Source organism: Heterodontus francisci, chromosome 18, assembly GCF_036365525.1.
Source record: "Heterodontus francisci isolate sHetFra1 chromosome 18, sHetFra1.hap1, whole genome shotgun sequence".
Classification (NCBI taxonomy): Eukaryota; Metazoa; Chordata; class Chondrichthyes; order Heterodontiformes; family Heterodontidae; genus Heterodontus; species Heterodontus francisci.
In genome coordinates this window covers 56,839,085-56,855,687 of record NC_090388.1, presented here as the reverse complement: position 1 = coordinate 56,855,687, position 16,603 = coordinate 56,839,085, and the positions used below count along the sequence as shown (strand labels likewise).

The 16,603-nt window shown below is 43.6% G+C and overlaps 1 protein-coding gene across 11 annotated transcripts in view; it reads left to right on the top strand.

Moving 5' to 3' along the window:
• LOC137379651 (serine/threonine-protein kinase WNK1-like) overlaps positions 1–16,603 on the top strand; it is a 275,316-nt gene that overhangs the window by 200,288 nt on the left and 58,425 nt on the right. For 9 of the 11 annotated variants that reach the window (XM_068050782.1, XM_068050783.1, XM_068050787.1 and 6 more), the window contains 2 exons: positions 5,829–7,234; positions 8,118–8,219. In XM_068050782.1, the coding sequence (XP_067906883.1) occupies positions 5,829–7,234; positions 8,118–8,219 (1,508 nt within the window). The remainder of the gene's footprint in view (positions 1–5,828; positions 7,235–8,117; positions 8,220–16,603) is intronic. The other 2 variants (XM_068050789.1, XM_068050788.1) reach the window with 1 other exon arrangement.

Genomic DNA, 16,603 nt, shown 5'->3' with positions numbered 1-16,603 from the left:
GTACATAAACCAGAAAACAGGAAAAGCCAAAACCTGGAGGTCATAAATGGAAGCATTAGAAATTAGATGTCAGAACTGGAGGGGCTTGTGGCATTAGGGAGCTATGATCTTGTATGAATATCATGACTAAATCCAGAGGATTGAATCAGGAATCTAGTGGTCCAAAAAATCAGGAAAGTGGACAGAAAAAGAGATAGTATAGCCTTTATGCCAGGAACCTGGGAAGTAAATGAAATGATTCTATGGGATGGGAAAGCTGCCAAAAGGTACTACTCTGGTTGGTTATCTCTCAAGTAAAATACCGCAAGTTAACACTATGCTGCCTGCAATCAGGTCAGCACGAGGAGATACCATAAGATCTATGGAGAGATCAGGAAAGGATATGGAAGAATAGAGGATTTATTTTAATAAGAGATAATTTAATAATCATCCCTTAATCTTCTATACAAGAGATTGCAAGCCTAATCTATACACAGTGGTTAGCACCGCAGCCTCACAGCTCCAGGGACCTGGGTTCGATTCTGGGTACTGCCTGTGCGGAGTTTGCAAGTTCTCCCTGTGACCGCGTGGGTTTTCGCCGGGTGCTCCGGTTTCCTCCCACAGCCAAAGACTTGCAGATTGATAGGTAAATTGGCCATTGTAAATTGCCCCTAGTGTAGGTAGGTGGTAGGGAATATGGGATTACTGTAGGGTTAGTATAAATGGGTGGTTGTTGGTCGGCACAGACTCGGTGGGCCGAAGGGCCTGTTTCAGTGCTGTATCTCTAAATAAATAAAATAAATCAATAAATGATTTAACACTTAGCCCTAGTATCATTCTGTGGAATCTGCACTGCACTGCACTCCCTCCCAGGCCACTCCTTCCTGAAGTGTGATGTACAGAACTGAATAAATACTCTAAATGGGGTCTAACCAGACCTTTATAACAATGCAACATAATTTTCACTTCTTTGTATTCCAGCCACCTGAGCTAATGACCAACATAGAGATAAAATTAATTGACGTTTAGAAAAGTATGAGCTAATAAACGAAAGTCAGTAGGGATTCATTAAAGACAAATAATGTTTTATTAACTGAATCGTGTTCTTGGATGAAGAAAAAGAAGGTTGACAAGGGTAGTGTGGTTGCTGTTGTGTATATGGACTTTCAAAAGGCATTTAACAAATATCACATAATTGGCTTTAATTTTGCTAACAAGTCTGAGATTAAAGGGAGAATGGCAGCAATGATATAAAATTGGCTATGGGACAGGAAATAGAGAGCAATGGAGAATGGTCCTCTTTCAGACTAGAGGGAAGTATGCAGTGATGTTCCCCAGGAGTCTCTATTTTTTGATATACAAGGGGGAGATGGTGGCGTAGTGGTAATGTCGCTGGACTAGTAATCCAGAGGCCTAGGCTAATGCTCTGGGGACATGGGTTCGAATCCCACCATGATGATGGTGAAATTTGAATTAAATTAATAAAATCTGAAATTAAAAGCTAGTCTAATGGTGACTATGAAACCATTGTCGATTGTTGTAAAAACCCATCTGGTTCACTAATTCCTTTTGGGAAGGAAATCTGCCGTCCTTAGCTGGTCTGGCCTAGATGTGACTCCAGACCCAATGCAATGTGGTTGACTCTTAAAAGTCACCCAGTTGTATCAATCCGCTATGAAGTCTAAGAAAAGAATTGAAACCGGACGGACTACCCAGCATCGACCTATGCACTGGAAATTACAATGGCAAACCCAGCCCTGTCGACCCTACAAAGTCTTGCTTACGAACATTTGGGGGCTTGTGCCAAAATTGGGAGAGCTGTCCCACTGACTAGTCAAGCAGCAGCCTGACATAGTCATACTCATGGAATCATACCTTACAGACAATGATTGTACAGACACCACCATCACCATCCCTAAGTATGTACAGTGGGGTACAGTCGAGAGAGAATTGCCCTGAGGGTCCTCAACATTGACTTCAGACCCCATGAAGTCTCATGGCATCAGGTCAAAAGTGGGCAAGGAAACCTGCCGATTACCACTTACTGCCCCCCTACCCTCTTTCGGCTGATGAATCAGTGATTCTCCATGTTGAGCACCTGAGGGTAGCAAGGGCACAGGATGTACTCTGAGTGTGGGACTTCAATGTCCATCACCAAGAATGGCTCGGTAGCACCACTGCTGACCGAGCTGGCAGAGTCCTGAAGGACATAGTTGCTAGATTGGGTCTGTGGCAGGTGGTGAGGAAACCAACCAGAGGGAAAAACGTACTTGACCTCGTCCTCACCAGTCTTCCTGTTGCACATGCAGCTGTCATTGACGGTATTTGTAGGAGTGACCACTGCACAATCCATTTAGCAACAAAGTTCCGTCTTCACATTGAGGGTTCCCTCCAATATGTTGTGTGGCATTACCACTGTTCTAAATGGGATAGGTTTCAAGCAGATCTAGCATCTCAAACTGGGCATCCATGAGACACTGTGGGCCAGCAGCAGCAGAATTGTATTCAACCACAATCTGTAACCTCATGGCCTGGCATTTCCCCCACTCTACCATTACCATCCAGTCAGGGGACGAACTCTGATTCAATGAAGAGTGCAGGAGGGCATACCTAAAAATGAGGTGTCACCCTGGTGAAGCTACAATGCAGGACTACTTGCATGCCAAAGGGCAGAAGCAGCAAGTGATAGACCGGGCTAAGCGATCCCACAACCAACGGATCAGGTCAAAGCTCTGCAGTCCTGCCAGGTCCAGTCGTGAATGGTGGTAGACAGTTAAACAACTATATAGGAGGAGGCTCCGCGAATATCCCCATCCTCAATGATGGGGAGCCCATCACATCGGTGCAAAAGACAACGCTGAAGCATTTGCATCCATCTTTAGCCAGAAGTGCCGAGTAGATGATCCATCTCTGCCTCCTCCTGAACTCCCCAGCATCACAGATGCCTGTCTTCAGCCAATCCGATTCACTCCACGTGATATCAAGAAATGGCTGAAGGCACTGGAGACTGCAAAGGCTAAGAACCCTGATAACATTCCGGCAATAGTGCTGAAGACTTGTGCTCCAGAACTATCTGCGTCCCTCGCCAAGCTGTTCCAGAACAGCTACAACACTGGCTTCTACCCGGCAATGTGGAAAATTGCTCAGGTATGTCCTGTCCACAAAAAGTAGGACAAATCCAACCCAGCAAATTACCACCCTATCAGTCTACTCCCGACCATCAGCAAAGTGAAGGAAGGGTTGTTAATAGTACTATCAAGCAGCGCTTGCTGAGCAATAACCTGCTCAGTGACTCTCAGTTTGGGTTCCGCCAGGGCCACTCAGCTTCTGACCTCATTACAACCTTGGTCCATATATGACAAAAGAGCTGAACCCCAGAGGTGAGGTGAGAGTGACTGCCCTTAACACAAAGGAAGATGGTTGTGGTTGTTGGAGGTCAATCATCTCAGTGCCAGGACATCACTTCAGGAGCTCCTCGGCATAGTGCCCTAGGCCCAACTATCTTCAGCTGCTTCATCAATCACCTTCTCTCCATCATAAGGTCAGAAGTGGGGATGTTTGCTGATGATTGCACAATGTTTAGCACCATTAGTGACTCCTCAGATACTGAAGCAGCCCGCTTCCAGATGCAGCAAGACCTGGACAACATCCAGGCTTGGGCTGATGAGTGGCAAGTAACATTTGTGCCACACCATTGCCAGGCAGTGACCATCTCAATCAAGAGAGAATCCAACCATCTCCCCTTGGATGTTCAATGGCATTACCATCACTGAATCCCCCACTGTCAACATCCTGGGGATTACCATTGACCAGAAACTGAACTGGACCAGCCACATAAGTACTGTGGCTACAAGAGCAGGTCAGAGGTTGGGAATTCTGCAGCAAGTAACTCACCTGTCTCCTCAATGCCTGTCTACCATCTACACGGCACAAGCCAGGAGTTTGATGGAATACTGCCCACTAACCTGGATGGGTGCAGCTGCAACAACGCTCAAGAAGCTCAACACCATCCAGGATAAAGCAGCCCGCTTGATTGGCACCCTTTCCCCACCTTCAACATTCACTCCCTTCACGGATGCACAGTGGCAGCAGTGTGTACCATCTACAAGGTACCATCTGCAGCAACTCACCAAGGCTCCTTCGGCAGCACCTTCCAAACCCGCAACCTGTACCACCTAGAAGGACAAGGGCAGCAGATGCATGGGAACACCACCACCTCCAAGCCACACACCATTCTGACTTGGAACTATATTGCTGTTCCTTCATTGTCGCTTGGTCAAAATCCTGGAATTCCCTTCCTAACAGCACTGTTGGTTACCTACACCACATGGACTGCAGTGGTTCAAGAAGGCAGCTCGCCATCACCTCAAGGGATGGGCAATAAATGCTGGCCTTGCCATGACACCCACACCCCAGGAACAAAAAAAAATGCAGAGCATGATTGCATAGTTTGCAGATGATATGAAACTTGGAAATGTAAGAACACAAAATAAGAACTAGGAGCAGGAGTAGGCCATAAGGCCCTTCAAGCCTACTCTCATTCAATATCATCATAGCTGATCTTCTATCTCAACTCTGCTTTCCCACCTGTTTCCCATATCTCTTTATTTCCTGAGACGCCTTAAATATATTCAGCTATGGAGCATCCACAACCCTTCGAGTGAAGAAATTTCTCCTCATCTCAGTCCTAAATGATTGTTCCCATATTCTGAGGCTGTGCCCCCATTTCTAGATTCCCCAGCCAGGTGAAACAACCTCTGTGTCTACCCTGTCAAGCCCCTTCAGAATCTTGAATGTTTCAATGAGTTCATCTCTCATTCTTCTAAACTTGAGATTATTGGCCCAATTTACTCGGCCTCTAATCATTGGACAACCCTTACATCCCAGGAACCAATCTAGTGAACCTCTGCTGTCGCGTCCCTAAGGCCAGTATATCTTTCCCTAGATATTGAGACCAAAACTGCGCACAGTAGCCCAGGTGTTTTCTCACCAAAGCCCTGCACAATCGTAGCAATATTTCATTATTCTTGTACTCCAATCCCTTGCAGTAAAGGTCAACATGCCATTTACCTTCATAATTGCTTGCTGTACCTGCATGCTAACTTTGTGCTCCTTCTAAGAGTACACCCAAGTCCCCTGAACATCAGCATTGAAAGGCTTCACTCCTTTTTAAAAAAAAAATTAGCTTTCTATTCTTAGTACCAAATTAAATAACCTCTCAGTTCCCCACGTTATACTCCATTTGCCGTCCTGTTGTAAACATTGTGATGGATAGTAAGACATAGACTGGTGAAATGGTCAGACACATGGCAAATTAAATTTATCAGCCAAGTGATGCATTTTGGTAGGAAGAATGAGGAGAGGTAATATGAACTAAATAGTACAGTTTTAAAGGGGACACGGGAGCAAAAACTTGGGGGTGTACATACACAGATCTTTAAATGTGGCAGGACAAGTTGAGAAGACTGTTAGAAAAGCATCCTTGGCTTTATTAATGGAAGAATAGTGTACAAAAGCAACATTAATAACATGCTCAAAAAATTCAAGTACGTTTGTTAGACATGACTTACAAGAGCAACAGTGCACAGTGAATAGAAGTGACCGTTGTTACATGATTTAAATGCAAAGAATATTACTATTAAGATTATTTGTTTACATGCTGTACTTTAAATACCCCACCACTACTGATAATACAAGAAGTTCTTCCACCAATGCAGGTATTAACTGGTGTTGAAAACTGCTTTTTTTTTTAAAATTGTGGAAAGATTTGAAGTAATTGTTTTTGGTTCAAGGTCTGCTGTTGGCATGTGTTATTTGTTCTAATTGAGATTTTCTTCATTCTTTTACAGTTGTTTCCCATAGTCACAATTTAAATCTTTCACACTCAGCTTCCTCAGTGAGTTTGCAACAGGCCTTTTCAGATTTAAAGCACAAACCATTTCAAGAAGGTCCTAATACTGCTCCTCCAGTCTTCAATCAAACTATAGCACCATTTACTATGGTACATCCAGAAATGACCAGTATTGGACAAGGAATTCATACGCAAACAGTGGTGTCATCCTCAGCTCCAGCTAGTCTAATGACTGCAAGTTCTGCATCTCAAGCCATGATGCAGAGTATTCAATCGCAACCAGCTGAGCTGTTAAGTAGTGAAACCATGGCTGGTGTGATTGGCCCTAGTTCCATTTTGCTTCCTCCAACCTCTCAGCCAGCTCAGCAGTCAGTTAGTGGCCCTGCTGCTAGTGTTAGTGTTCCAAATTGTGTATCTCCACCTCAGACCTCCCAGCCAAGTCAGCAACTAATTGGTGGCACTGTCACAAGCGTTTCAGTTCCTAGTTCGATATCACCACCACTAACATCACATGTAGTTCAACATTTGATTGAAGGAGCTGCAATCGGTGTAGGGCCTTCAACTTCTGTTTCCCCATCTTCCACTGAAGCTGCGATATTGCAAACCCCTCAACACCTTAATGGTGGAACTGTAGTCAGCCTGGCAGAAACGTCAGCTTCACTGAGCTTGTCACAGGGCCAGAAAGAGACTTTGTATAGTGCAACCCAGGCAGAAATCCAGCAGATGGGTGGTAATGGTATGACACTGGCAGTCTCCACATCACCACCATTACTACAACCTGTTTGTGGCATTCAAACTCCTGTGGTTCGAACAGTTACTGCTCAAAATGCCACCCTACCTCAGACAGTGGGCATTTCTGTTCCCCTGGCAACCCAACCTGGCGCAGGACCTGCACAACCTGTTTGCAGTATTCCTTCTGTTCAACAAACACTGATTCACAATCGGCCTCAAACAGCTTTTCTTCCAAATCAACCCCATGTTCATTACTCTGAAGTGGATATAGATTTGAACTTCAAAGGCACTGGCATTGATGATATCAAAACCTTGGATGAAAAGCTTCGATCATTGTTCAGTGAACATGGTGCTGCAGGCTGTACTCACATTTCAGCATCTTCAGAGATGGGGTTGGTTACAGAATCTACCACTGTTGATAGTTTGCTCATTTCAGGAAAAGCATCTGCTGTCCCAGGGACTTCAGCAACAGTCACTGTCGCATCTTATCCAGTAACGGCCACAGGGTCTGCCGTACCTCCTTCCAGTCTACCTCTTGGCCCTACAGGACTTTCGCTAACTATCCAGCAGCCTTTGACGCCTGCGAGTTATGCAGCATCCTTACCCAGTGTTGTCCCAACTGCAGGACAGCCAGGGACGCCACCATCCAAACCACCACTTGGTAGATTGCCGGTAAGTTACCCGAGTTTTATGAAACTAAGTGCATAATTTAATAGTGTAAGTGCGAGAATGCAAAAACAGAGAACTGCATAAATGATAGTTCAGTTTCTTTCAGGTGTGAATTAGTACAGAAATTTAATGTTCAGGACTAACTGCAGTACCAGTCCAACTTGCCCAAATCTCCTTGTTTGTTTTGTTTTTGTTATCTCGCATCCTCATTCTCATCTAATTGAGTTGCATTCAGTAAGGTAGCCACATATACGTTTTTCTTCGTGTCATGCAGCATTCTGTAATACAAGATGGCCATGGTTCCCATTGCCAAATCTTTGCCATTGCTGCCTTTAAACCGACTGAGAAAATGTATGAGAGGTGCAGGGTTTCTCATTGTCTGATTTTCTTTCATTTTAAGGCTCTTTGAACTATTAGAATAGGAGCGCTTCATGGAAGAAGCACATATCTTCCAAATCCTTTCACCAAATCCCATCTTACAATTAAAGTTCCAGCTGCCATGCATGTGTTTTGATCAAGTTGACTTTTTGTATGATCAGTTATTTCTCATGATCAAGATTAATTCAACAAAGCTGTTGACATCATGAACCTGTAGAAATGCACTGTGCAAAGGAAGATTGTTTTGCTGTTAATGGAGTTTGTGATTAAGTACAGAAGCTACTGTATAGCTATCAAAACTGTAGACTAGCGCATATTTTGCGAACGTTTTGCTTTGCTTATTTGAATTTTTTTATTTGAATATCAGGATTTATTATGGAATGCTATTTTTTTCTCTAAAATTGGAGTATGCTGCATTATTGAGAATATCGTTGAAGACCTAAATTTGCTAAGTCATTAACTCTAAGCCTTGGTTGATGCAATTGCTCTTCCCGTTCATTACTTGTAGGTGCAACAGCTAAGCACGGAAGCTCTTGATCAACAATTAAAACAGGCTCTCACTCCACCCACTGAGCAGTTGCCACCTTTTCCAGGACCTTCACTAACCCAGGTGCAATAATATTACCCAGTGTGCTCTTTGTGAAGTCATTACTCTGTGTGCCATGTCCACTGCATGTGATTGACCTCTTCATTGCAAATTATCTGCTGCATGTTCTGTGTCTTGCTTATTAACTTTTGCATTGTCATCATTGTATGCAGTACAAGCTAAACACTTCAATGCGCAACACCCAAGGTTTGGATAAATTGTCCCCTTTGTCTATTCCTTTTGTTCACCAGATATTGATGAGCATATGACAGATGAGTCTTTGTACAAGCACATGTTCTATTCCAATGAACATTTCTATTCACAGAATGCCCTTTAACATGGATGCAGCACTCTGTGATTTTGCAGTGCTCAATCAATAATGATGTAGGTTAGGTTGTTTGAAACTAGGTAAATTAACCATCGTTCAGTATTAATTCAGCCAGTAACCAGCACCTGCTGTAATAGTTTACACTGAAAACATTAAAGCTACTGTTATTTTCTACACAAATCCATGTCTGGTGGATTCTGCAGAAAATATTCTGGTGTACACAAGATATAGGCAGTTCTGGATTTTACAGAAAAATTTTCTTCCAGTAGAATATTGTGGTGCATCACTTCTGGCAGTGCTCCAAATATGATGCCATGACGTTGGAAGCAGAGTCCACACCAATTTCTTGATTTTTTTTTTAAACCACACGGGTTCCACCTGCAAGTAGACTTCATCCCACTGAAGCTTCCTGTACTGATCCGTATTGTCCTTTCCCTGCCATCAGTTACCACTGCATGTATTTTCAATACTCCTCCATGCCTCCGTAACTTGGCCGTCTCTGTGTCCATTCATATGCACACTTTAGTTTCCACTCCAGATCTGAGATCACTACTTCTTTCTCCCTTTTATTTTTGCCCTTCTTGGGCCCTGCTGTCCTCCTTCATCTAACCATGACATCTTTCATCTACTGCTTGGGTATTTTGCCTACCCTTATCCCTACTCCAACCCATCCCCACTGTTCAGTTTACACTCTCTCATGTTGTTATCCCAAGGTTGAATTCCCTCTTTGAATGATGGAATAGAACGAATTGCTAGCTTGTTCAATGAGCCCAGAATTGGTTTTGTAAGAGCCGCAAAGCCAATTCCCCCATTCTATATTATCACTGACCATCTAACCCAACTTGTTAGTCAGTGCTCAATCTCTTCAACTGCCACTCTGTCCTTCTTGTGCTGGCATACATTCCAGAATGCTCACATACTGCAAATTAGAATTTTGCAATCCATAACTCAATTTGAATGATGGTATCAACATCCTGGCTTGCTGGACAAATAGGCCACAGGCAAGGATTCCTTCATAGCCTCACCTTTTCACCATTATCTCTACCATAACCATGGTTTCTTCCCTGCTACTTTTTCATTCTCCTGAACACCTTGCCATTTTCCATCTCTGACATTTCATTTAAAATCTTCATTGTTTAAAAAACATAGAACTTGCATTTATATGGTGCCTTTCACAATGTCAGGATGTCCCAAAGCACTTTACAGCCAATAAAATTCTTTTGAAGTGTAGTCACTGTTATGTAGGAAGTACGACAGACATTTGATGTTGCCATAGCAGGATCACAGCAACAGCAATGTGATAATGACCAGATAATTTTTTTTAGTGATATTGGTTGAGGGATAAATATTGGCCAGGACACCAGGGAGAACTCCCAAAATAGTGCCATGAGATTCTTTACTTAACTGAGAGGGCAGACGCTGCCTCGGTTTAATGTCTTGTTGGAAAGACAAGACAACCCTCACCCCAACCCTCATGCTGACTTCCTCCTGGACAAGTCTTCTCTTCTTTCTCACCTTTGCCCCTGCACTTAACAATGACTCATCTTCAGTGCTTTCCATCTTCACCCTAGGCCCCCCTTCTCTGAATTCATCTTGTTCTTGTCCTCCCTCAATCTCAACCTTTATATAAGCTCTCTTAATCTTATCCCTGATCACTCCCTTAATCTGGTTATATCTTGTAGCCTCTCTAGTCCCGTGTTCTCAATTTCTGATGTGGCTATTTCTGACCACTTCATTGTCTCCCTTGCTACTCCCATCTCTCTACTCTCCTATGATTTCACAACTTTCGCAATGTCCTTTTGGAAAACCATCCTCTTGGACCCTTACAACCTCAGTTTCAAATTCCCACTTCCATGTTCTGCTAATGAGACAAGGTGGACCAGGACCAGCTGTTCCACCTTGTCCGGAACTGTAGAACCAGAGGACATGATGTGCTTGAAGAGAGAGGGAGGTTTAAAATGAATCTGCGGAAACACTATTTCAGTGAGCAAGTGATCAGTCTATGGAACGGACTCCTGAGGGAGACAGTGGAAGCAGTTAATATTGATTCATTCAAATGCAAATTAGATCTCTTTCAGAAATTAACATTTTGTAATACAGTCTCTGAGCAATTTGAGACATGACGTGTAAGTGCAGCATGTTTGGGAGGGAATGGTAACTTTGGACCTATGGTTCCCTAAACTTTCCACTACTGAGGGTTTCCTTGTGTCATTTCTAGGTCTGTTGTAGACTAATTGATAACGATTGATTGCTATGATTCATCAACAATTTGGTTATCATGAATCGTGCTGCTACCAGGATGGTAGAAAGCGAACTAGATTGCACTTAATCTTTTTTTCTTGTAGAAATTCATGTTTTTAGGTAACTCTTTTTTGTTGTTGTTGATTTTAGTTGCTTTTTGCACCCCTCTTGCATCCTCCACTCCTGCACCATCACTGAACACCAAGTACAAAGAGCTTAATCATCACCAAAATGGAGATCAACTTTGGAGCTGTCTCCACTGCATCCTCTCCCTGCCCCCCCCCCTCCCCCCCCTTATCCATTGCCCCAAAATTCCCTGTTTTCCACCCACTGTAGCACTGGACCCTGGACCCCTCCTTCCCACTATCCCTCTGCACTCTGGAGGTTGATCTCATTTTGTGAAACCAACCTGCTGCTGCCTCAGTGCCTTTCTCAACCAATTCCTGATTGCCCAACTCCTTTTCCTTGTCCAATTCTAGCAGACGTCGTCAGTAGTTCTATATCCTGAAATCTTGTCACCCCTTCTCAAAAATAATACCCAGCTACCCTCAGCCCTCTGTCCTTTGTAATTACCACCCACCTGAGTTTTCAGTTCCTCTCTACGATTTCTGAACAAATCGTTGCATCCCAGCTCCATATTTATCTCTCCAGTAACTCCTTGCTTGAGTCTCCCTTGAGTTTAGCTTCAGCCTTTCTCAGTGCCAAAGTTGCAGAACATCCTCTGTCACTGTTAACATGGTGTTTCACCCCTCTTTAACACTCGGGCATCAATCAAAATGATTGACTGCACCAGCCTCCCCCAACATCTCTCTTTTGTCATCAAGCTTCATGGAACAGCCTTTGTATGGCTTCATTCCTACATATTCAAAGTAGCCAGTGAATTTCCAAGAATGGCTTCTTTGCTTCTATTTTCAGTCTTGGAAATTCCCCAAAAATCTATAATGATTTTCCCCCTCCTCTATCTTATTTTTTGTCTCCACCCACCCCCTGCCCCCCCCAAGACATCATCTGCAGCCATGGGATCAGCTTCCACTTGTAATGCTGAGGTCGCTCAGATGTACCTCTCCATCCCCCTCAACCCTCATTGTGTTGGGCTGCTTGTTTAGGATCCAAGCTTGGCTGAGTCACATCTTCCTCCAGATTAATGCTAGGAAGGACAAAACTATCATCTTTTCCCTGCCTCAGATTTTGCTACCTTGCCACAATTCCATTTCTCCAGCCACTGTCAAATTTAACCAGATGTTTTTGCAAGCTTGGGATCCTTTTTAAACCAGGACTTGGTTTCTGATCCCACATGCTCGGCACCAAAAAGCCACCTACTTCCACGGCAGCAAATTTTCCCACCTTGGCCCCTACTTCCAGCAAAGACTACAACTTTTACTTGCTGGAGTTCCATAAATTGTCAAGTTAGCTTTTTTTACCTCTGCCTTATCCTTGCTGGCCGAGATTGACTCCTCATCCCTCCATGCATTACAAAATGCCAGAATCAGCGCACTCCCCACAATTGCTGGGCAGTGGGATATAGGTCTGAACTTATTGCAGGGATCAAGCGGGTGATAACATTTGAAGGATGTAAAGTCAAGGATGATCACTTCAAATGTTATCACCCGCTTGATCCCTGCAATAAGTTCAGACCTATATCCCACTGCCCAGCAATTGTGGGGAGTGCGCTGATTCTGGCATTTTGTGCATTCTGTTTTGTTTTCCCCCCCCCCCCCCCCCCTCCACCCAAGCCCCAGACCCTGACTGATCCCACCATTAACAACAGATCCTTCAGCCACCTTGGTCTACTTCCTGGTATTCCTTTCATAAACCTATCTACCTCCCTTTTTCACTTTTTAATAAAAATTACATATATTCAACCAAGCCTTCGGACCCCATTTCCTAACCCATTTTCCTTGCACAGATCTGTGAAACACAAATTAACTGTTAACCTAGCTGAACCAGTAATGGGAAATAAGCACACTGTGCCATGTGGGAGCTCCAGGATGCCCGTTCGTGTGTCTGAAGTGTCATCAGCTGGAGGAGCTTGAGCTCCAGGTTTTGGAGGAGCAGCTGGTGTCAACTGCGGTGCATCCATAAGGCTGAGAGCTACGTGGATAGCGTACTAATGGAGATGCTCACACTGCAGCTTAAGGGTGTCCAGGCAGAGAAGAATTGAGTGATCATCAGACAGTTGAGGAGGATTCGGCAGGTAGTGCAGGTTCCCCTGAGTGCAACTTGCTCTCCAACTCAGTTCTGAATACTGGTGAGGGTGATTTTCCTCTGGGAAGCACAACCAGAGCTGTCTATGGCACCACAGGTGGCTCAGTTGTGTGGGGGAGGAGGAAATTTGGGAAAGCAATAACGATAGGGGATTCTATTAAGTGAATAAGCAGATGTTTCTGTGGCCATTGACTTAATTCCAGGATGGTATGTTGCCTCCCTAGTGCCAGGATCCAGGATGTCACGGGGCGACTGCAGAATACTCTGAGGGGTGAGAGTAAACAGCAGAGGTTGGTCCATATCTGTACCAACAGCATAGATAGAAAGAGGGATGAGGTGACAGATTTTAAGGATCCAGTAAAGAGACCAAGAAGCAGGACCTCAAAGGTCGTAATCTCCGGACTGTGCCTGCTGCTATGCGCTAGTGAGCATTGAAATAGGATTGTGCAGATGAATGTTTGGCTGGGAGAGATGGTGCAGGAGGGAGGGCTTTAGACTGGACAGGTTACACTCAGTGGGGCTGGGACCAATGTCCTGGCAGGGTGGTTTGCTGATTCTGTAGGAGAAGGTTTAAACCAATTTGGCAGGGTGGTGGGGAGGGGGGAGGGTGGGAACCAGGATGTAGCATTAGAAAGGAGAAACAAGGTGCCACAAAGGATTGGGAGAGACAGATGGCACTAGAGTAAAAAAATAATAAGGTATTACGTGGGGCCAGACTAAGGGAATACAGTAAGATCTAATTTAGGTTTACAGTGTATGTATGTAAACGCACGAAGCATAGTAAATAAAGTTGGTGAGCTGCAGGCGCAAATGGACATATTGGATTATGGTGTGGCGATAATGGAGACCTGGCTTAAAAAAGGGAAGGACTGGGTACTAAATATTCCTGGATACAATGTGTTCAGGAAAGATCGGGAAGGAACAGAAGGTGAAGTGGCAGTGTGATGAGCTTTTTTTTAAAAAACACTCCGGCTTATTGTTCGTTTTGACCCGCAAATTACAAGGGAACAACTTGACTCACTCAAAAGGTTGTGAAACTTAATGGGGTTATGGTTTGTTTGTACCCATGATTACAGATTTAACGCAGGCATCGATTTAAAACGACTACAGAAAAATTAAAATGATTACCGAAAATTATTATAAATTTAACAAGTTGAGAAAAAAATTTTAAAAACTGCTTTGCTACTCAGCTCCCAGCAACTAACTGCTTCACCAGTATCTAGCATCAGAATGCTCAAATATGTTACCAGTAATTAATCACACAATCACTCGTTCTGGTGCCTGTTAGGATCATGCTTGTTGACTGCAGTAAAAGTCGCTGATGTGTTCAACTTTTTTTTTTAACCCCTTTTCAGGGATGGACCTGGGTTACTATATTTAGAAACTACTGTTTGCACCTCCATAGCGACTGGATCCTTGCCGGGAGGTTTGCTGGTGCTGTTGGGCTGGGTTTAAACTAGTTTGGCAGGGGGATGGGAACCTGAGGGTAGTCTTATATGGGGCAAAATCAGAAATAGAAGGCAGAAAATAGTGAGTGAGTCTGGAAGGCAGAGGAAATAAAGGATAGAAAATTTTAAAAAAACGTTTGGCAGTGCTCACGGGTATATACGTCAATGCAAGGAGTATAGCAAATAAAGCAATCGAGCTGAGGGTACAGATAGACACGTGACAGTATGATATTATAGCTCTTTCAGAAACCTACCTTAAAGAGGGACAGCTCGACGTTCCTGGTTACAGGGTTTTCAGATGAGATAGAGAGGGGAATAAAAAGGAAGAGGGGTGGCAATTTTGGTTTGAGAAATAATTACAGTTGTGAGGAGGATGTTAGAAGGATCATCAATTGAGGCAATGTGGATTGAACTTAGGAACAAAAAAAGGGGCAGTCAAACTACTGGGAGTGTATTATAGACCCTAGAACAGTCAGCTGGATATCGAAGAGCAAATATGTAGGCAAATTTCTGAGAAGTGCGTAAACAATAAGGCAGTAATAGGGGATTTTTACTACCCCAATATTAACTGGGATAGTTTTAGTGTGACAGGAATAGAGGGAACAGAATTCTTAAAGTGCATTCAGGAGAACTTTTTTGGCCAGTTTGTAGCAAGTCCAACAAGAGAGGGTACAGTTCTGAATTTGTTAGGCAGGTGGAAGGAGTGTCAGTGGCAGAGCATTTTGGTGGTAGTGATAATTCAGTTAGTTTTAGCATAATTATGGAAAAGGACAGAGAACAGGAGTTCAAGTCCTAAATCGGGGTAAGGCTAATTTTACTAAGCTGAGGAGGGATTTCGTAAAAGTGGACTGGAAACAGCTACTTGAAGGTAAATTAGTATCAGAGGCATTCAAAGAGGAGATTCAGGGGGTTCAGAGTAAACCTATTCCCACAAAGAAAAAGGAAGGGACAGCCAAATCTAGAGCCCCCTGGATGCCAAGGACCTTGCAGGGTATGATGATGCAGAAAAGGAAAGCTTATGTCGGACACAGAGAACTCAATACTACAGAAAGTAGAGAGGAGTATAGAAAGTGGAGGGGTGAAATCAAAAAGGAAATTAAGAAAGCAAAGAGGGCATGAAAGAATATTAGAAAATTAAATCACCGTGAACCCAAAGATGTTTTTTTTTAATACATTAAGAGTAAGAATTCCACTAAGCAAAGAGTAGGGCCCATAAAAGACCAAACCTATTTGTAGAGGTGGAAGATGTGGGTATGGGTCTTAAGAATACTTTGTGTCTGTCTTCAGAAAAGAGGGGAATGATGCAGGCCATTGTAGTTCAGGAGGAGGAGTGTGAAGTATTGGATGTGATTAAACATAGGGAGAGAGGAAGTATTAAGGGGATTAGCATCCTTGAAAGTGGATAAATCACCAGGGCTGGATGAAATGTACCCCAGGCTGTTAAAAGAAGCAAGAGAGGAAATAATGGAAAGTCTGACCATCATTTTCCAGCCCTCACTGGATACAGGTGTGGTGCCAGAGGATTGGAGGTCTGCTAACATTGTACCTATGTTTAAAAAGGGAGCGAGGGATACTCAGAATAATTACAAGCCAGTCAGTCAAACCTCGGTAGTGGGCAAATTATTGGAATCAATTCTGAGAGACAGGATAAACTGTCACTTAGAAAGGCATGGATTAATCAAGGGATAGTCAGCATGGAACAAAAACAAGAAATGCTGGAATCACTCAGCAGGTCTGGCAGCATCTGTGGAAAGAAGCAGAGTTAACGTTTCGGGTCAGTGACCCTTCTTCAATAGTCAGCATGGATTTGTTAACGGAAGATTGTGTCTGACTAACTTGATTTGAATTTTTTGAGGAGGTAACAAGAAAGATTGATGAGGGTAGTGCAGTTGATGTGGTCTACATGGATTTTAGCAAGGCTTTTGACAAGGTCCCACATGGCAGACTGGTTTAAAAAAAAAACACGGGATCCAGGGGATTGTATCAAGCTGGATACAAAATTGGCTCTGGCAGGAGACAAAGGGCAGTTGTTGATGGGTGTTTTTGCGAGTGAAAGGCTGTTTCCAGTGGGGTTCTGCAGGGCTCAGTACTAGGTCCCCTGCTTTTTGTGATGTATATTAACAGTTTGGACATAAATGTAGGGGGAATGATCAAAAACTTTGCAGGCGACACAAAAATTGGCCACA